At 43.1% G+C, this 21,126-nt stretch overlaps 2 protein-coding genes and 1 non-coding gene across 4 annotated transcripts; 2 read left to right on the forward strand and 1 right to left on the reverse strand.

The window, feature by feature from the left end:
• The first annotated feature begins 305 nt into the window (after nucleotides 1-305).
• Nucleotides 306-12,186, forward strand: lrp13a (low-density lipoprotein receptor related-protein 13 a). 2 transcript variants are annotated; one of them, XM_085787758.1, is made up of 21 exons: nucleotides 306-451; nucleotides 570-725; nucleotides 1,040-1,255; nucleotides 1,367-1,582; nucleotides 2,823-3,038; nucleotides 3,132-3,361; nucleotides 3,841-3,970; nucleotides 4,247-4,437; nucleotides 4,619-4,805; nucleotides 5,678-5,890; nucleotides 5,968-6,151; nucleotides 6,233-6,434; nucleotides 6,754-6,918; nucleotides 7,251-7,451; nucleotides 7,592-7,784; nucleotides 8,803-9,159; nucleotides 9,279-9,398; nucleotides 9,621-9,728; nucleotides 9,817-10,047; nucleotides 10,557-10,938; nucleotides 11,930-12,186. In XM_085787758.1, the coding sequence occupies exons 1-21, from the start codon at nucleotides 328-330 to the stop codon at nucleotides 12,057-12,059; spliced, it is 4,152 nt and encodes a 1,383-aa protein (XP_085643884.1). In that variant the 5' UTR covers nucleotides 306-327; the 3' UTR covers nucleotides 12,060-12,186. The 2 variants fall into 2 exon arrangements, with proteins under 2 accessions (XP_085643884.1, XP_085643885.1); XM_085787759.1 differs by lacking the exons at nucleotides 1,040-1,255; nucleotides 1,367-1,582 and having other exon boundaries at nucleotides 307-451.
• A 2,320-nt stretch (nucleotides 12,187-14,506) lies between these two features.
• Nucleotides 14,507-19,475, reverse strand: rchy1 (ring finger and CHY zinc finger domain containing 1). The gene is made up of 9 exons (XM_085787764.1): nucleotides 19,397-19,475; nucleotides 18,882-19,001; nucleotides 17,794-17,909; nucleotides 17,200-17,278; nucleotides 17,068-17,112; nucleotides 16,902-16,960; nucleotides 16,165-16,194; nucleotides 15,541-15,661; nucleotides 14,507-15,376 (listed from the first exon to the last, which is right to left on the reverse strand). The coding sequence occupies exons 1-9, from the start codon at nucleotides 19,445-19,447 to the stop codon at nucleotides 15,173-15,175; spliced, it is 825 nt and encodes a 274-aa protein (XP_085643890.1). The 5' UTR covers nucleotides 19,448-19,475; the 3' UTR covers nucleotides 14,507-15,172.
• Nucleotides 19,476-20,754: 1,279 nt separating this feature from the next.
• On the forward strand, nucleotides 20,755-20,825 carry trnag-ccc (transfer RNA glycine (anticodon CCC)). Its single transcript has one exon. It is a non-coding gene; the product is annotated as a tRNA-Gly (tRNA).
• The last annotated feature ends 301 nt before the right edge of the window (nucleotides 20,826-21,126 follow it).

A 21,126-nucleotide genomic window follows, 5' to 3' on the forward strand; every position in this document is an offset into this window, starting at 1 on the left:
TTCTAGTGTTTTAATGTTTTATTTGCTTGATTCATGCCAATAATTTGACCCTTCTGAAACAGATTAACATCTTTTCCATGACCACAGGATTTGTCTTCTGACATGGTTGTTTAAGAAATGAGACTACATCAGTTAAGGTTAAATAAGTTGCCTGCTGAAACATAATCATCCATGCAGTAGCCTAATTATCCAATGGGAGGTTCTTACCATTAGCTTAGTTCAATCCAAGTGGTGACTTTTATTTTTTGGACGGGAAGAAGCAATAGCTCCTCCCCTCACCCAGGTGTTCAATTAAGTTGTATTGGCGCCACCTGGTACAATTATAAAATGCTACGTTGTCGCTGCGTGCGGCATTTTTTCTATTTTCTTTTGTCTGCGGCCATGGGTGGATGTTTGTGGATGAGGTGGATGTTTCTTTTTGTCTTACTGCAGCTGTCAGAGTCCTTGGAAGGTGAGCCAGATGAACCAAACACACAGTCTGGTTCGACTTTACACATTATTATTCAATCAAAATGATGTTTGTCACCTCACGTATGATCAGCAACATTTCTTTCACTTGTTCCAAATAGTTGTTTCATCTGCAAGGAGTCCTTTGAATTGCGGCCTTGGCTCTAAACGGTGCAAGGATGGTAGAGAGTGTGTCATCTACAGCCATCTATGTGATGGAGAGCCAGACTGCAAGGATGGTTCAGACGAAGAGGACTGTGCCTCTAAATGCAATGAAGGTACAACACTTAATTCAGATGAAATGCATAATGACATCAAGTAGGTAGCCTACTCTGAGGGTCGTTTTGACCCATAAGAGGAGTATAAAATGTTATAACTCTCATCAAGAAGTCGTTTTAGATGATACTAAAAGTTGAAAATGACTGTCTCAAAGGATTTTATAGAGAAACTGTACAATACTGTAATAGTGTAAGATGGGTGTACCCAAAAAAGAAAAGCAACATATTGTGTCAGATAAAGACTCCATCATACATTCTAGCTGCTAGCACAAATGTTATACAGATTTTAAGGCCATTCTCTCATGTCCATACAGATGAGTTCCAGTGCGCCCATGGGAAGAAGTGCATTGACAAGGACCAGGTTTGTGATGGTGTGCCCCAGTGTCAGGACCGTTCTGATGAACTGCACTGTGTGAAGCAAACCGAGGGCTGTGTCCACCAGTGTGACGGTAAGAGTCGCTGCTTGCCCTCAAACTTCCTCTGTGACGGAGAGAGGGACTGTTTGGATGGCACCGACGAAGAAAACTGCGGTAGGCTGAAATCACAAATGTTTTACTGGAGATGATCACTTGTATTCAGAACTTCCACGCAAAGTAATCTTGAGTTTGTTTATCTCATTCAACATATTTCAACGACAGCAGACCAAGAGGAAGCTCAGTATGAAAAGAAAGAGAAGAGCACAACTACCCCTGAACCTCCTGTATCTGTCGGTCCTAGTACCCCCATCAAATGTCCTTTGGGTGCCAAACCCTGCAGGGACAACACAGAGTGTATCCCTTATAGCCATGTGTGTGACGGCGAGGCAGACTGCAGAGATGGCTCGGATGAGGAAGAGTGCACATCAGCATGTGAATCAGGTAATCTGGTGGCTCAGGCTGGTACATGTGGGTCTGATTCCCTGTATGCGGGTTAAGCGTGACTTTGCTGCTCCCCAGTGGGTCATATTATACTACTACATAAAAGTGCATTGATCAAATACCTTTTTCTTCCAAGTACATGTTGCGTTCTGACATCCAGGACGATCAGCAGATATGAGGGTGTCAAAACATGAATATAAAGTTGTATTGTGTTTAGCAAACATGACATCACACATCATTCATAGGTCGATGAACACAAACAAGCCTAAGATCAATGTAGTGTCGAGCTGAGAGATGTGCGTATGTAGATGTGTATGTTCAGTCCACTAAAGCTGGAGATGCACAACATGATTTTTCCAAAGCGGGCTAAGTTGACCCAACAAACTCGCTCTTTATTAAATTAAACATACTAAAAATATATGACCTAGTGAAGCTTCAAACCACTTTCACTATAAAGCACATAACCAGCTGCTTCCGCGCTGTGTCCAGGAACTGTTCAGGCCAGTGGCTCACAACCTTTTTTGGCTCGTCATCACAAATTTCTGGTGACCCCAGTCAATCAAGATGCGCTTGATCAGATTTTATGTTGCATTTTATTTGAGCTTGATTTATGTTTGAGAAAGTGAAAGTATAGAATACAGCTGTTTAAGATTGTCTGTGGTGTTTTAATCATAATTTTTAAAAAGATTAAAGCAGAAGTAAGTGATCCGATGCCGTTCTCTCTCCTCATTGGATAAAGGTTGTAGGATACAAGGAAAGTTTTCTCCTCGGCTCAGAGCAGAGCAGAGTGACTGACAGACCCGTGTTTCAGACCAAACACTCTATATAAATGATTGCTGTCGGAAGATACAACTATTTAAGACTTATATTAACACAAACATCCCGCTTACTTCTGCTTTAATAATTGGTCTTTTTTATTTTATTATTTTTTAAATCGATTACATTTCAGGTGACCCCATTTGAATTCCAGGTGACCCCACGTGGGGTCCCGACCCCAAGGTTGAAACACACTGGTTTAGGCTGAGAGTGCCAGAACAACCTAAGGGGACTTGGAATCCTCCAAAAAAGTTATGTTAGAACAAGAATGAGAAGTCATTGTACATCCATCGAGGGGGTAAAGCTGTGGATCAATCTTGATGATGAATTAAAAAACTGTAGTTCAATCTTGACCAAATGAAATGATAAACTAAACCGAACTGTAAGTTGCCCGAGTCCTGATCGGAGCATGTGTTCTCTGCAGATCAGTTCCAGTGTGCCCATGGAAAGAAGTGCATTGAGCTGAGCCAGGTGTGTGACGGTGTGCCTCAGTGTCAGGACCGCTCCGACGAGAAGGACTGTGCCAAAGACTTGGATAACTGTGATCACCAATGTGACGACAAGACCCGCTGCGTCCCTAAGAGCTTCCTCTGCGATGGGGAGATGGACTGTTGGGATGGCAGCGACGAGGCCAACTGCGGTAGGTCGTCCCCGAACCAGGTCGTTAATATTCACTAACTGGGTCGATCATTAGTGCACCTGTGTTATGGTATAGTTCATCTCCACCCCACAGCTGATGAGGACTGCAGTGCCACCGAGTTTAAATGCACCAGCGGCCAGTGTGTGTCGGCCACAATGCGTTGCGACGGTCACCCAGACTGCCGGGACCACTCTGATGAGGAGAGCTGCACCAAGGCCCCGGTCTGCACCACCAAACACCGCTGCATCCAGAGCAAGGAGTGTCTGGTCCAGGAGTGGATCTGTGACGGAGACCAGGACTGCAAAGATGGCACCGACGAGAAGGTTGTTGAAAGCAACGCCACACATTTATAATTCACCTCTGGCATTTTACGACTGTATTCAAGTGGTGAAAGGTCAGAACAGTATGGTACTTACAATGTGTCCATAACTGTACAATATGCAATATAGGGTGATTTTTATACCCTATTGTTCCTTATGCCACACATTCATGTTTTTTGAGGCCGTCCTAAGGCATCAGCTTCAGCAGCTTCTCCAGCTCCTCACAATACATCACATAAGGAAATGGTGTACATAAATGATGCACAAACAATTAAATTCTTAATTATACAGGATACTTCCCCCTGAAACCCCAGTAAGAACTGATTAGTGGCACAGATTTGGGACACAGCTCTAGATATCTTCAGAGAGGCTGGTGCTTGATCTAGCCCAAACATTTTACCAGGAGACACGGCGCCTCAGTTTTCAAATCAGAGTGAAATGACATCAGACGACGGTCAAATAATCCACATGTTCCTCTTTAGGACTGTCCTCTGGCTCAACCCAGCTGTGGAGAGTTCCAGTGGTTGTGCAAATCTAAGACCAAGTGTATCCCAACAGCCTGGAGGTGTGACGGCATGAAGGACTGTGAGGACGGCAGTGACGAGACTGAATGTGAGTAGATATTCATTATAAAACACGGGAAGAAGTGCATGGATGCATTTTTTTAACTAATGAAATTAAGACATATCTGCATTTCCTGTCTTGAGTCACTTTACTCCTAAAGCTTCAGTGATATTAGTGATAGGGCAGTGTTACTAAACATTACATTTGTTTATCCAGACATTTGGCCTTGGTTTTCAGTGTAGATTCCATGAGGTCCATAAGAGATGAATATTTGTTAGATTCTGTATTCAACATAGACAGGGTGACTGTGTGTATATGTACCAGGTGGGCTGGTGGCTTGCCTCCCTCACCAGTTCCAGTGTGGCAGCCAGGAGTGTCTGGATCCAGTCCTGGTGTGCAACAACATCACTAACTGTGCCGACGGCTCAGACGAGGGAGGTAGCTGCCAGATAAACTGTGCACAGACGGATAACAGCCGCTGCTCCCAGAGCTGCTACAGCACACCGCAGGGAACGGTGAGGACCCTGCATCTCCAAGTTTGACTCGATTTTTAATCAACATCAAGTAAACGCACCGTCTGGCACAGTAGTGTCTTGACATGGAGGCAGAGAGCTGAAGCAGTGTAATCAAGATAATAGACAAATGCAAACTTCAGTGCTGTAGCTCCTAATACCTGGTTGTCGCTGTGCATTGCAGCTGTGTGGCTGTTCAGCCGGGTTCAGCCTCACGGAGGACAGGGTAACGTGCGCCGATGTTGACGAGTGTGACAGTCGGAGCCCAGCTGTGTGCAGTCAGCTGTGCATCAACACCCCTGGCTCCTACCAATGCGACTGTTACCCCGGCTACGTCATGGAGGCAGGTGGACGCAGCTGCAAGATCACAGGTACAGTTCTCACTGGCCTGCATGACTGACTGGAAGGGAAAATGTCAGATGAAACAACCTGAACAGCTGAGAAACAGTTACCCTGCTCAGTCTGAGTCTGGACAAACACAAACTAACAAATTGCTATATCATTTTATTTTTTTTCTGTGTAGCATATGAAACGATATGAGCTGACAGTTTCATGAGGCACAGTGACTTGTGTACTCAATTAAAGCATCTACTCAGATTAAGAGGCACCACTGAACACTAGGGCTGGGCCAAAAAATTGATTTTTATATTTTTCCTGGCGATTTTTAAAAATTGATTCTCATATGACAATCGATTTTTTTTTTTTTTGATTTAAAAAAAAAAATGGACGACCAATCTTTATTGTATTATATCATGTATTCTGTGCCATTACACTTGACAAAGTCAAACCGGCCTGTTGTGTTTGTTTGTTCACAGATATCTATGTGAACAAACGAACACAACAGACAAACTGATGTGATGTGTGTATTGTTTTTTGTAAATATGACTTGTGATGTATTGTCAAGTGTTTGGTTCAACCTGCTCTTGTTTAAGGAAAGAAAATCACAATAACTGAATTTTTTTTTTTTTTTCAAAGGAGGTTAAATCGAAAGCAACTGGACTTAGTTATTTGTAAATAACTAAGTCCAGTTGCTTTCGATTTAACCTCCTTTGAAATACTATGACCTGGAAAAATGAGAATATGCACCGGCTCAATAACTGAAATATAAAATCGCAATACTTGTTTAATCAGAATCGCAATTTAAATCGAATCGTAACCCAAAAATCTTTAGAGAATCGAATCGGCACAAAAGCATATCGGCCCAGCCCTACTGAACACTGCATATCTTTTCCTCCTCCCTCAGGTGAACCCTTCCTGTTGTCGTCGGTACAGACGGACCTCTTCTTGGTGGGATTACGCAGTGGCAGCGTAGATGTGTTATCATCCTCTGCCAAGAAGGCCATCCTGTCTCTGGACTACGACTGGAAAGAGCAGAAGGTCTTCTGGGTCAGTCTGGACAGTGAGAACATCAGGTGGTCCTCACTGGACCAGAAGACCACGGGAACTCTGATTAAAGGTCCGGTAGAAGAAATATTGCAAGCGACTGTGTCGACATTAAAGCAGCGTCATATACAAGGTCGCTTGTTTCCACAGGAATCCGGGCTGATTCTGTAGCTGTTGACTGGCTCGGCAGGAACCTGTACTGGATTGACGGCGTTAACAGTCAGATTGTTGCCACCAGACTGGTCAAAGCCACCATGGAGTCTCCGGACCACAGTGTCATCCTGGACGAAGACCTGGACCAGCCCCGCTCTCTGGCCCTGATGCCACAAAAAGGGTGAGTGTGAGTTTTTTAGTATGTGAATACAGGTCTTTAAGGTTTCTCTTGTGTCTTCAAAGTCTTGAATTTTTCTACCAGTCTGATGTTTTGGACAGAGATTGGTAATGTAGTGAAGATCGAGCGGGCTGGGATGGACGGGTCAGAGAGGAGAGCAGTGGTGAACTCCAGTCTGGGCTGGCCTGGTGGTGTAGCTGTGGACACCCACTCAGACAGAGTCTACTGGACAGATGAAAGACTCGGGGCAATTGGATCAGCGACACTGGAGGGAAATGATATTCAGGTAAACCATTATGAAGAGAAGGTGGTGTGTGTTTATTTTAAATTTTTTTTTATGTATATACTTGATTCATTTTCATTTAAAGATAAACACCAACAAAAACGTGAACATGTGACATGGACAGACGAGAGGAAAAAGGGGAAAAACAATAACAAAGTTGTCCTTAAAATACATGCGTCCATCTCAAATCTTGCTGCAGAACTCTTTGCAAAATTTGGTTTTAGTGTAGTTTTATATAACGGATTTTCAGAGTAGCACCAAGTCAGATTACTAAATGTCAGATTACTAAATAAAGAATGCAATGCACAAATCTTATTTTCAGATCCTCCAGATGAAGGAGACCGCCAACCCATTCTCCCTGGCAGTGTTCAATGACATGCTCTACTGGACCGATGCCAAGAAGCGAGTGTTGCAGGCTGCTCATAAAATCTCTGGCAAAAACCGTCAAATCCTCCTGAAAAGGCCCAGACAACCTTTTGGTGTGAAGGTGAGCAAACGGTTTGGAATTTAGAAATGGGCACCAATGTATAATGGACACCGTTACTGAAACTGGATCACCTGCATGTGTGAAGTGCTCACAGAGGCTTGACAAACCGGGCGCGCACAGCGGTGACGTTGTACTGTTTGTTTGAAGCCTTGCATAGGATTTAACCAATTTGACCACAGTACTGTGAATTTATAAGAATTAGTGGGTTTACCTGTGGGGAGAAGTTGAAGCTGTAGAAATGAATGTTAAAATTAAGAACCTAAAATATTTAGATCAGCATGTGTTAAAATGTAAACATGCACCTTAACACTTCTGGTACTTCTGTTTTGCAGATCATCCACCAGTTGCTCCAGATGGGCAGCCAAAACCCCTGTGAGAAGATGGACTGTTCCCACATGTGTGTGTTGGCCCCGGGGCCCAGGGCTGTGTGCAAGTGTCCCTCCCGTCTGCTGCTGGCTGAGGACGGCGTGACCTGCTCCAGCCTGGTCAACTCTGCCTTCCTGCTCATACTGTCTCCTTCCACTGTCACACAGGTGGGGCTGTGCTGCGACGTTACACAAGGTTTAATCTGTTTGCATTAGCCTCTGTATAACTTCCAGTGAGACACCTTTATTTACATATTACATACTGGCCTTACATGATGTACAGTGTAATAATCCAGTGATTTCTGTAGATATACCTGCAGTCTCAACACACAGCGACAGAGCTGAAGGGCTGGCCTGAACACCTGGCGCTGCAGGTGCCCAGCGTCAATGAAGCTGCCATCATGGATTACAACCTACGGGATCGCACCTTACTGTTGGCGGATGATGGCACAACTTCACTCAGCTCCTTCAAGCTGAAGGACTCGGTCTTGACCTCCCAAGGTTAGTGATGTGCATCTTCACCGGCCACACGATTCAGTTAGATTATGATTCACCAGTCTACGATTCGGTTCGATTATACGATGAATTTCGATGCGTCACATCCTCAATTTTCTATGTTGCCACACATGGCTTTAAAGGGATAGTTCAACATTTTGTTACCTTTAGTTGTCGGTGCAAGCTATTTTTAGAACGGCGGAGCAGAGCCACGAGCTGCTCAGAGCTACGCTACTGAGGCTCATGGGATTTCTTGGTTTCCCTCATCAAATACACAATAAAACAACGCAAATGCTCTAATGGACAAGTTGTGACCTCCACATTCACCACGCTATGAGATAATAACGGAACGTTACGAAACAGAGTTTGTTTTCGAGGTAAATTCATGCAAAACCACTGATGCACGTTCCCGTCGGGGGCATTCAGCAAGCAGTCTCTGCATTTGCCTTGAAAACAACTCTTGTCTTGTAACGTTTTGTTATATCTCATAGCGTGGTGAATGTACAGGTCACAACTTGTCCACGAAAGAAATCCCATTAGCCTCCGTAGCGTAGCTCTGAGCAGCTCACGGCTCTGCTCCGCCGTTCTATAAATAGCTCACACTGACAAATAAAGGTAACGAACCTACTCTAAAACTATAGGGTTTATGGCAATAGGCCAATTTGGATGGATGTTGAACTATTCCTTTAAATAGTCAGATAAATGACAACCATTTATTTACATAAAATTAAATAAAAAATATAATTTAAATGCATTTCCACAACACAGCAGCTTCCTTGGAGTCTGACTCTGAACACACAAGGAAAAGAAAAGGTCTAGCCTATTTAAAGGTGCACTTGTTAATTTCTCAAAAACAAAATGTAAATCTTGGCATTGTGCTTTAAAATTAAAATAAATCACTGTCCCTGTATGTAACTACATCATCAAACTTGAATGAATTATTTAATTGTCACATATCTAGAATCGTCCATTAAGAATCTCGATGCATCTTTTGAAACTATTATTTTCGGCTCCCCTATCCAAGGTCAGCTTCTGCGACTCCTGGGTGACACCGTCACTGCCATGGCCCTGGACTGGGTGACTCTTAACGTCTACTGGAGCAGCAACAAGCAGCCGCGTCTGCAGGTCACCTCCACCACAGGCGCCCACACCGCCGTGCTGGTGAAGGAAGGCCTCGGCAGAGTGGAGTCCATCGCGCTCCATCCACCCAGCGGGACAGTTTGTTTCACCAACTTGGCTCGGCAGGGTACACACACCGCAGCCACCGTAGAGTGTGCCAACATGGACGGTGCCGAGCGGCGGGTGGTGTGGAAGGACGCCGTCCAGCCCACATCTCTGGTTTTCTCCGGTAACGGGGACACGGTTTACTGGGCTGACTCCGGTAAGAATGGTCATAAGATTTGTGGTGGTGATTTAATTTCATAGACTGAGAGAGTCAGAAATGCTCTGGAATGAAGTTGTTTGTTCAGGAAAGTGGTAACATCATGGATTCTGTCCCAGGTTTCGGGATCATTGGCTCCGTCCAACTCGATGGCTCTGGATACAGAGAACTGAAGGCTGGTGGTGAACTGGCTGCTGTGGCTCTGAGTGATGATTCACTGTTCTGGATGACTGTTGATGGTAATGTCTCATACATGCTGATGAAATGCATGTAGGCACCAACTAGCAGGTGGTGCTATTGTAGGTTGTGTCTATCTTTTATACTGTATCTAAGTAAGTAGTCGTCAAGCCAAGTTGCCTCCATAAGAAAACTGTATCATAGCATCTGGGTGATATTTACAGTCAATGTTTAACTGAGATGTTGAGCTTCATTTCTTTGTGTTGCCCCCCCCCCCCCCCCAGACAAGACCAGGCTCTGGTACAGAGATGAGCAGCAGCAGAACAAGCTGTGGTTTGAAGTCGGCACAGAGGTGGTCAGCTTGAAGGCATTTAGCAAGTCAAGTCAGACTGGTATGGAGAGCCACACCTCATGATACCTGGGTCATAAAGTTGGCATCAACACAGCCTGATGACGGTCTGACTCTGCTTGCTCCGCCAGGTTCCAACCAGTGCACAGGAAACAACGGCAACTGTCAGCATCTGTGCCTCGCTACCCCAGGAGGTCGCACATGCAAGTGTGGTCATGATCACACTCTTGTGAACGCCACCCACTGCAGCCCAGAGCAGGGCTGCCCAGCTGGCACCAGGCCATGTCTGGATCAACTGTGCCTACCGATGGAGAAGTTCTGTAATGGACATGTGGACTGCTCCGACCACTCTGATGAGAACTGTGAGTATTTATACATCCTTCTTTAAGGGACATATTATGGATATATCACTACTTGAAGGCTCTTTAACATATATTTGGGTGTTCAGCTTATCTTCCGGCCCCCAAAATGTGAGGCTTGACAAAAGTAATTTTCACGCTCTGATGTTGAAATCCATGTGGTTTTATGAGCTGTTCCCTCAGTTGTCATCCAATGATGTCATTAGTTTTTGAATTTGCATCATACCATCCCTACCTGTGAGTATCAGTAACTGGGGTGGGGCGAGGCGAGCAGTGGTTCATTTAAAGGGACACGCACTGAAACCAGAAGTTCTGAACAGGGCTGTTTTGAGAGGATGAAAAGAGCTGTGATGTTTGATCCTTGGGGGATTTGACCGAAGCATGTTGCAGGCATATTGCCTAGGAACTATGTTAATTTGTGGAAAATGTGTCTCCTTTAAATAATAACTAGACTATGTAATGAAATGAAGAACAGAACACCTTCAACAACTTGTCACTCCACTGTCTTCTAGGTGTTGGTCTGAAGCAGTGGACAGGAGTGGAGGTCCGTGCTTCCACCCAGCCTCACAGCTCCCCTCCCCCTCCCTCCCCTCTGCCCCCTCTGTCTGAAAACATGGACCTGAACACCACCCTGAACGTCAGCAGCCAGCTGGTGAACCTGGACGCCCAGCAGTGCAGCCAGAGATACTGCAGCGGTAACGGACGCTGTGTGGACAGCAGTGGGGACACCGTGTGCGTGTGTTCACTGGGTTACAGCGGCGACTCCTGTCAGGACCCTCTCCTGAAGACCATGCAGCGCCCCATCATCTACGGCGCCGCTGGCCTCGGTGCGGGGGTGGTGGTTATCTCTGTGTTGGCAGTGGTGGTCAAGAGGAAGAAGAGTGCCAACACGAGGTGTGTGTTTGTTTTTTCTTTTTTTAAAACCCATTGATCCAACATCCAGAAGCTTTAAACGTTTTCCTTTCATCAGGGCCGTTGCTAGGAATTCTGGGCCCCCTTAAAGAATACTAAAGTGGGCCCCTCCCCCTAACTTTTGCTTTTTTTTTCTTAGACTATGTATGTATTGTTTTTTTATTTAGCCTTCTTTGTTTTGATGCTAATGCAGCATTACACTGCAAAAACTCAAGTATCTTAGCAAGAATATTTGTCTTATTTCTAGTCAAAAAATACTTAAAATTAAGACTCATCATATTAAAAGTAGCTTGTTTTTAGACACTTTTTACTTCTTTCAAGCATATTTTCACTTGGAATAAGTAGAACAAATCTGATAGTGGAGCAAGTTTTTCTTATTACAAGCACAAAAAACTTACTTTCACTGGCAGATTTTTCTATTTATTGTGAATTTAAGTGAAAATTATCTAAAAACAAGTTAATTTTTAGGTAATGAGTCTTATTTTAAGTGGAAAGAGATTAGTTTTGACTAGAAATGAGACATTTGGACAAGAAATAAGACAAATATTCTTGGAAAGATGTTGAGTGTACTATGAGTATTAGTCAGGGTCTTAACGCAGAATAAATCAGTCATACAAAGATTAGACTACTGGGGTTTTTTATGGGCCCCACTGGGCGCTGGGCCCCTAGAATTATCATCACCTTTCTCCCCTATACAACGGCCCTGCCTTTCATAAGAAATTGACTTAAAACTCATCTCTAATGTCACCAACAAATCAAAGCAACCCGTCATCAACCTGAAACTACATGGACTGACATTGGAGTCTGTTCATTCTAGTTAGACGAGCAGTGTAACTACAGCAGAGAGTCACCGTAGAGACACTGACCTGAATAATTCAGTGCATGTCTACATTTGATGTCTGTGGGGGGAATATTTTGCCACTTCTAGCAACTGTTTGTTCATTCATGTGTCCTTTGTCTTTCCTTCCTGCAGGAGGGAGACTCCAGCCAGTGTCAAGGATACATGTATGACAGACCTGGAGAAGAAGGCCGAGACCACCCCCAGCATGACATCTGCCCCAGTAGATACAGAAAAGACAGAGTCTGACCTCAAGACTCCATAAATCAGCAGGGTCCCTGCTCGTCTTACTGTGCTCTGGGATGAGGGACTTTACCTCCTTTCTCTGCAGGAAGTGGAAGTGGGATCGTCTGTGGACTGAGGCTGTTTTTAAATAAACAGTTTGCATTTTCCTCTGTTTCCAGTGGCGTTATTTCAGATTTTGAGTTATGGCCAATGACATGGTCCTATATGATGGCATCTGAAGTTTGTGACCAGCAATAGTTTGTAATTCTGGAGGGAGGACAAACATTTGGCATAGGAAGCTGTGGCCTGGGAGGAGAACCTGCTGTCTACTTTGTGTGGCCTCAGATCTCAAAGTACAGGAGAGTTAAGTTTTTGATCCACAACACAATAACTATCTGTCTGTATTCAACCAGATGAATTTTCATCATCACTCAACCTGCTAATTCGTTCCCTAGTTTAAGAAATGCTAAACACGTCTGGAGTACACATACCATCATCCCAGTTTCCTGAACTTTTTTTTTGTCGTCACATAAGGTGGCTTTCTTTGTCTGTATGTTGAGACACTGTAATGACATGTATTTAAAGTCTGACATGGATTCTTCCTATTGTTCACTCCAAAACCACGAATCACACATGTTTACTCTGCTTGTAAATAAGCTCTTGTGGTCCAGCCACTTATTCTCTCATTATCCTGTGAGTTTTCAGCACTCTCTAATTTCACGGAAGGTGGGGGTGGTCAGTGATTTAGCTTTGATTGTTCATGAGGCAGAGCTGCATTGAATAACAGAACAGGTAATAAATCACCACTACTGTACCCACGCATATCAACAGCTGTATAAATGCAAGGCTAAGCAGAAATTAGTTGATGGTGGAGTTGGTACATTTTAGCATTACTCTGCTGTATCCTATGGTGTGCAGGAGAAATTCAATTCTATAAAGGTAAGAAAACAATACATTTTACATTTTCTAATTGTATTTATGTTCTCTGCAATGTTATTGATACAGTTATGTAAAACAGATAATTTTACTACTGGAGTAAATATGTAAAATCTTAAGATAATACTATCTATAATGTAGTCATGAAAGGTTTTGCCAAGCAGTTAAATAACAGGCTAATTATTCTAACTACTTAAAATATTGTAGAAATGAGTCTATGTATTGTGAAACATCAGTAGACTATAACAAAAGGAAAAAAAGAAGATTTTTAGAAAATTCATTTGCTTTGCTCCAGACTATAAAGACTGGAGGCAGATGTTTTGTTGAATGATGCATAGAAGCTTATTTTATGAAGAATAATGTGAAGAATATGCACATTAACTCTTAACAGCAAGTGAAATGTAATGAAGCAGAATGTGACAAACCTCAAATCTGCACAGAACCGAAGTAAAAGCACTTGGTCACATCACATTACTGAAATTAATGTGTTTCAGAATATACAAGAAACACAGTAATGGCATATCTGTGGACTACACTTTACACTGTCGTCATGGTGACTGCAGTCATGTCTAAACCGGTGAGTAGTTGTACTATTCTGTTGCATTTATTATTACAACTCAGTATAAGTGGACTTGACATATTTCTTGTTGTACACACAGATCTGTCTCAGTGAGCAGTCATCAGAGTCCAGTGAGTCCAACTCCTCAGAGGAGACCAACGCCGTGGCTTCACCCGACTCCCTGCAGCCCCCGCTCACTGAGCCAGATGTGCCCGCAGCTGTAGATGTGGCCGGTGCCCTGGACCCCCCGGCCCTCCTCCCCTCTGCAGACCTGGGAGTCTCTCCAGTCACACTCAACACCTCAGCACTGCCAAACCCCGAGGACCCGCAGACCTCCACAGACACCGATGCTCTGCAGATCGTGCCAGGCGATCCTTCACAAACTGCTCTTGGCGTGGACATGCCTGGGACCGTGGCTGGTCCTGATCCTGCGCAGGACTTCAATAATAGTCACAATGCTCTACCAGACACGGAGGCCTCACCACGACACCCCGGGAAACCACAAACTGATATAATCCCAGGCTTTGGTGCAACGGCTCAACCGCGGGTCACCCCCGTCACCACCGGATACCAAGGATTCCCCCAGGGAGTCACCCCACCCTTTAGTCCACATGATATCAAACCAACACCTCAGCCATTGGCCACAACCCCTCCCCTGCTGGTTCCACTCGTCACCTCCCTGAGCGGGGGTCCCGGGTCCTTCAGGACCCACCAGCCGGGTCCACCCAGAGGAGACAGCATGTGATTTCACTTACAGCTTGACACCAGGTGTTTGTTGTAGCTATATAGAGTTGTCTTGATACTTTGTAATAGTCTCAGATTACAGATTACATTTACCTTTTCAATTTCCTTCATTATTGGAAATTGTATTATATTGGTGCTACTACATACTACAGACTGATATACTGTATAAATCCAATAGAAATGTATTGAGTGTTCCTATTTGTAATTCAGTGAGTGGCTCTGACGATGACGCACTACGATGCTGTTTAAGTGAAGTAAAGTTTTTATTAGGAGTTAGCACTGTCGTTGTAAACATAACCACACTTTCCATCCGCGGGGAACAAGGGATCATTTGTCACAGCAGCCAGATCATTATGATAACATATCAAAAATCATAGTAACACATGTCTATTAACGAGAAGGAAACATTCAATTGATGCATCAACGTCTGATCAGAGACATGGTAGTGGATTAGATCCACACTCTGCAATGAAGTCAGATGTAGAAAAATACAGTTTCATCTTTGACTCACATGCACATGAGACACGACAGTAGAAGGAGTGCAGATGTTGCACTGAGGATGGTGCACATGTGGACTGAAACACATTCACCTTTTTTGAGCTTTATTCACTGCACAAATGCCCCGCCGCTCCCTTTCACTCAATCCATAATCAGGTGAATGTGCAGACAACCGTTATGACGTCGACTTGCTTAGCTGAGGCTGGATTACACTGTCGGTCGTGTCTAACACATTTTCACGGCGTGCACAGACAGGTGTACGTGACAAGTGGACACACCTTTTTCTTCAAACTACGTTTTACCGACATCGTTTCAATAGGACTTCCTGAAGTGAACGGGGGACGATCACAGCTGAACGGACGCTCCAGCCCGACGTCACTCGCTGTGGGCGGCTGTAATGCTAACGTGCCGTTGGGTCACTCGGGTTGATCTTGCTGTTCGGGCTCTGTGTCAGTCTCTGCTTCGTTCTCAGTGTCCTGTTCGGGCGGCTGGGCGGGCGGCTGGGGCGGCTGGATGAGTCCTCCTTCCTGTGCTGTGTTGTAGGAGCCGCAGCCGCTGCACTTTATGCCCAGCACGTGGAACGGCACCTCGCAGTGGGCCTGGCAGTCGTTACAGATAATCTATAGAGAGGAAAAACAGAGGTGATGGGTTACATGTAAAGATAGCCAGTTGAATGATTTCTAATAACAATCACCAAGGTCCACTTTTATTGACTTGTACAAACAAGCAGGTTAGTTATTCAAACTTAAATATTACTTTCTCCTTCTACTTAGTGGGACCTTACTTTGACAGTGGCACCCTGGTATTCAGTGGGCATTGGTGACTGAGCGATCTCTATGTCTATTTGATCCCAGTAGTCCTCCATGTTACAGGCAGAGTGCATACACAGAGGGCAGCGATACGCTCTGAAACAACCAAGGAGAAGTAACATTTAGTGCGGTGGTTCCCGACCTGTGAACTGTGGTGGTGTGGCAAGTGACTCATCTGCAAAACAGTCCTGCTTCTGTGAGAACATTTACTGATAAAGAAAACAAATCTGTGTGGTTTTTAATATGTTTTGAATGTCTAGAAATAAACACACTGAAAATCTTTTAAAATCCCTCCATAGTGATGATGATAGTAAACCTACTGTAATAAACTATAAACCACAGAGGAGGCTGAGTGGCTTCCCACATGTTTCACTTCCTACTATCATTCAAATAAAAAGTATGTTTGACGTCTGTATTTGGCCTCTGTACCGTATCCTGGTTCCTGGATAACATGTAAACACACTGACTGATGCATGACTCAGTCCTTCTTGAAATGTTTTTCAAGTAAACAACTAAATACATAACCTTGAAAAAAAACAAAAAAAACCCATATTTTACACAACAAAACAATTCCCTGGAAAAAGTGCTTATAGACGTACCCTGTTCTGACCATGTCGTCAAAGCAGGTCCTGCAGAGAATGGAAAAACGGGTCAATTATGTCCTAAGCCATCTTGAAATACTATCAAAAAACACTACAGTTATTCAAGGATTATGTACTGTAGGGCATTAAGAGATGTATTAGTACACACCATCAAAATCCTCTTTTTAATTCTTTTTCTAACATTTCATGTAAGTCTCTTCTTCTCTTAAACATACATTATTAATACTATTATTGTACTGATTTTTTAACTTAATTACACATATTAATCAATCTGTAGTATAGTGTTTTCCCTTAGCCTAGAAATCTAGCTGCACCCTAGCAGCAGCAAATCTATTTCCTCCGTAGGTGGGTCTAGAAACGAGCCATAGGAACTTTTTGAGTCTCGAACACCGATTGTGTTGACCAATCACAGCGCTCTATCTGTTTAGAGAGTCGTTGGGCAGCTTAACGCCATGACGATTTACATTTTAACTGGCTTGTCAGGCTAACGTCATCCTGCTCTTTGCTCTGATTGGTCGTAGCGCTACCCTATTGCGTGCAGAGGCAGTTTGAAAGACAGCCTTCATCCCGCCCCCTGGATTGAGCCGAGGTCTACCGGTCGTTGCCAGACTAGGCATTTTAGTGATAGAGTCTGGCTAGTTTTCCCTTTTTTTAGCTACAGAAAATACATAATTCAATCCTCCAATTCAAAGCTACTGAAATTATGAGTTCACTTATGTAAAAAGAAGTCATACTTGTGTAAAAGATGACCGCATGGAAGGACGTGAGCTCCAATTCTGGACGTGTGAATATCCTGTAAAAACAGAGGAAATCATATCAAACCGTGAAGAAAGCGAAGGACTGAATAAAAACCAAAACTTCTCTGTTTACCAGCACATAATGTATGATGTGTTCAATTACCTCCATACACACAGGGCAGTTCTGCCTGGACACATTTTCAACACACTGAAACATAGAAAAATAACAGTGAGTATGGAGCCGTGGAGATTCTGCAGACAAATAAGATGAGAAACAAGTGCAGGTAGTAATCACCTTGTGGTTTCCTCGTAGATCCTGGGCTAAACACAGATTACACTTTTCACAATGGAAATACTTCTCCCTGGGCCCAATCCTGTTGGAGTCAAAACACAGTGGCACTGAAACAAGTGTCAATCATGTGGTGAGAGCTCAACACACTGCAGCTTGAGAAAACACATGCAAATACACTAACTCGCTGCAAATACAGCTTTGAATAGCAGGTTTATCGTCATGGTTCATGGTTATCTTGGTCACATTGTATGACTGAATTTGAAGTGCATTTGCATGTGTCACTGCAGTACAGTGTGTTGTGCAGTATGTGAAAAGGATCTTCAACTTAAGACATTTTACTTTCATTGGAATCGTCTACTAAGGTTATGATAATTAAAGTTAGTTAGTTTGTTTATTGTCCCTTTTGGGAAATTCATTCTCACAGTTCTGTACACAGGTATGAAGCACCTCATACAGAATGACAACAACAGTGACATTGGACAATTAACAAAGCTGCCTACTGATTTAGTTCTGTGGTGGCTGAAGGTATGAGGCTTTTAAACTGTAAAAGTTAACAAGCAGAATAACAAGTATTTTCAAAGCTCTACTGTTGCTCACCTGCATATTCCACAGGGCAGACAGTGGTATTGCTTCTTATCCTTGTCAAACAAGTGGCAAATGTCACAGTAATACTCCCCAAACTGCAGATGACACTGTTGGCAATTCTGTTGTGCCTGAAAGAGCAACATCACTCATTTTAACCATTGGTTAGTCATGCAAGCTAAACAGCACCTGCATGAGTACAGCATAAAAACAAGGGGAAGGTGACAGGTAAGATCGTTAGAGTGAAGTATTAGGAGGAAAGCCTTGATTTATAGAAGCTTCTGTGTGAGAGCTCCCAAGATGAACTTTCAAATTTGAGGGATTTTTTCCTTTTAGTTGCTTCACACAAATGTTCCCGATACATTTACTTTTATCCACCTGGGGGTCATACTTGAAATAGTCCCATATTGAGCTGTGTTGTTTTCTTCCTCCAAGCTATGGCTATGAGTACCTTGAGGAAAATTATATAACAAAACAGCTCGGTCAGGATTGGTGTGCTATTACTTTTCTCTATAGAATACAATTTTTTCACAACATAAGTTGTGAAAAACTGCAAAAAGAATTCCTATTGAGAATGAATGGGAGGAGGTCAAAAAACTAACAAATTATTGGACTTTTTCAAATGGCTACTGCTCTGGCATACTTTCACTTAGAGACTAATTTAAACTTTAAAATGAGTGATTAATTAAAATGTGGAAAAAGCATACTAATAGCCTCAGCCTGGGGTGGCTCTGAGCCTCAGGCCAGAGCCACAGCTGATCAATTCATTAATCAGGGACTCCTCTGATATCTCTGCTGTTAATTTACTTCTGACCCCTGTCTCATACATTTATGTGAAGTCTTTGACACACACACAAACAGGTTGATAGTTCCTCAATGCCAGCAGGCCATGTGGCGTTCTCAAAATATCTGTGAGGGCAATTTGTCTAGTTTTTGATTCGTTTTAGTTAGTTTTGCAGTTTTTATTTGGTTTTCATTTTTGTAAAAGCTGTCATTTTTTATTTCAGTTTACTAAATTATTCTTTCACTGCCTGTTTTAGTTAACTATAATAACCGTGCCACTGCTACAGTCAGTGAGAGTGGAGTTGAAACATCTGTGTTACCTGCTGCACCGTGAGACACGCGGAGCACTGCACCTCTCTGACTCTGAACCGGTCCATCTGGTGGGTTTCCTCTGCGTCATGGCACAGCCGACACACGTACAGCTTACCACAGCAAGGCGCCTGCAGGGCAATCACACTCATGTCAGAGGATAACATCACATCACATCACACCGTAACAACTGCTTTTACCTGGCTGCTGCAGTAACCTGCCTCAGTAAGACAACATAAATGAAACAGATAACTAGCACATTGTGGGGGAGATGATGTGTGACACAATACTTAATTTGTTTTACTAATTAAACTTTAAACCCCATTTCTTTGGTGTAACGTTACAGTTGAACTATAAGAGCCATGTAAGACACATTAATGTGTCATAACGACAGAGCAGAGGTAACCCACCGGTGGTGAGCCACCAGAGGGGCTTCACCCGTGACAGCAGAGCTACAACACATACCAGACAGTGTAACTAACATGTGACACAAACACATGTGATTCACTGGGAAAAGTTAACTCACTTTCAACAAGCAGCTACGAGCATAATGTTCACAGCCCACGGGGGAAGCCATGTTTGTTCCTGGTCTCTTCTTCTTCGCGGCCGGCGGCTGGCTTTTCTTCTCCTCTGGTTGTCACAGCGCGGCCTCGACCACAGCGCCCCCTCCGTCCGACAGACACACTGCGCCACAGCCCGCCAACCCAGCCAACCACTCACTGCTGCTAAAACACACTTTGAGAGGAGCAAGGTCATGTCTTTATTCACAAACAAAAATTCGCTAATTCTGTACCTAAATTTGCTCCTTTTTTACTTGAACTAAACTCTCTGTTTAAATCTCTCTATTTGATCAACAACAAAAAAAGCAATACATTACTGGACAATTATGAAAAGTATTTCCCCGAAACCTCTGACTAACCCTTTATTAATGTCTATTTTTTTTTTCTGTTTTGGAAATTATTATTATTATTATTTTATTTTATGTATCATCCTTGTTGTACCTATCGCTGACTTATCTTTATTTATTTATTCTTCTTACTACTAGTGTTATTATTTTGTTATTTTCAAGCTGTATTTTATATATTGCTGTATTGTTGTGCTGTCCCTTTGTACTTTTTGATGTGCTGTTGCACAGGAACGTATACCTTGTTGGTTTTGTAAAAACTATTCAATAAAAAAGACAGTTAAAAAAAAAAAAAGAGGAGCAAGGTCATGTGGCACTGCAACTGTGTGTGGTCCCCTCCTCTCTTTCCTCTGCTCTGTGGGTTTAACATGTGCAGGTGGTGAAGCCAGGTGAACCTCTGTAGTATGGGAGAAATTTTGGGACTTTATTATCCACATATATGTGAGTAGAAATCAATACAAATATGACCGGATTTACAAATGTATATATAATTAATATAAATGTACATACATATGTGAGTAGAAATCAATACAAATATGACCGGATTTACAAATGTATATATAATTAATATAAATGTACATACATTTGTAAATATATTTTCGAGATTTTAATATAAAATATGCTTGCCTTTGTGTGTGCAGTCGTACAGTCTGCATTTGTGATATTAATTATATGTAAATCCGGTCATATTTGTATTGATTTCTACTCACATATATGTGGATAATAAAGTCCCAAAATTTCTCCCATACTGTAGCATCATGGTGCAGCTCAAATCACAGACTTCTTGGATAATAATCAGAATTTAATATCATCCTCTATTTTTTTTATTTTATTTTCATGCGTCGGTCTCGGTCGCCGCAGTAAAAACACGTTTACACCAAGTTTATCCATCTCCATCTCTTTGTGTATAAACCCCCCCCCCCTCCTGAATCACTCAGTCTCAGTATTGATAAACCTCGCGCCCCTCTCCTATACCATCAGCGCCGCTGGTGTAGTGGTATCATGCAAGATTCCCATTCTTGCGACCCGGGTTCGATTCCCGGGCGGCGCACGCGTTTTGCTCTGGTACCAAATTGACTGAAAACTAAATGGTACAAATGTCGCCGATAGTTATTAAACTGTATCAAACGCCTCTAGTAGCGTCATCATCACACATATATGCATAATGTAACCACGCACCCAGTCTGACTGTCGCACAACCATTTCCCAGATGTGTGCAGCTGCTATTTCCTCTAACGCGTTGCACTTTGATCACATTATTTATAACGACGGATATAGGTTGATGAAAATATACCGCTTCTGCTCTGCGAGGCTGCCAGTAAACTGATTTATGTGCAGCTTGTGTCGTACAG

The sequence above is a fragment of the Trachurus japonicus genome, chromosome 9, assembly GCF_045865225.1.
Source record: "Trachurus japonicus isolate A0001 chromosome 9, Traja_1.0".
Taxonomy (NCBI): Eukaryota; Metazoa; Chordata; class Actinopteri; order Carangiformes; family Carangidae; genus Trachurus; species Trachurus japonicus.

Coding starts and splice junctions, on each gene's coding strand:
- lrp13a (XM_085787758.1), top strand. CDS start 328: ATGCTACGTTGTCGCTGCGTGCGGCATTTTTTCTATTTTCTTTTGTCT. Junction 6,435..6,753: donor TGGAGGGAAATGATATTCAG/GTAAACCATTAT, acceptor TCTTATTTTCAG/ATCCTCCAGATGAAGGAGAC. Junction 9,399..9,620: donor GTTCTGGATGACTGTTGATG/GTAATGTCTCAT, acceptor CCCCCCCCCCAG/ACAAGACCAGGCTCTGGTAC.
- rchy1 (XM_085787764.1), bottom strand. CDS start 19,447: ATGGCTTCCCCCGTGGGCTGTGAACATTATGCTCGTAGCTGCTTGTTG. Junction 17,910..18,881: donor CGTGTCTCACGGTGCAGCAG/GTAACACAGATG, acceptor TTGCTCTTTCAG/GCACAACAGAATTGCCAACA. Junction 15,377..15,540: donor ACCAGGGTGCCACTGTCAAA/GTAAGGTCCCAC, acceptor TCCTCTCTATAG/ATTATCTGTAACGACTGCCA.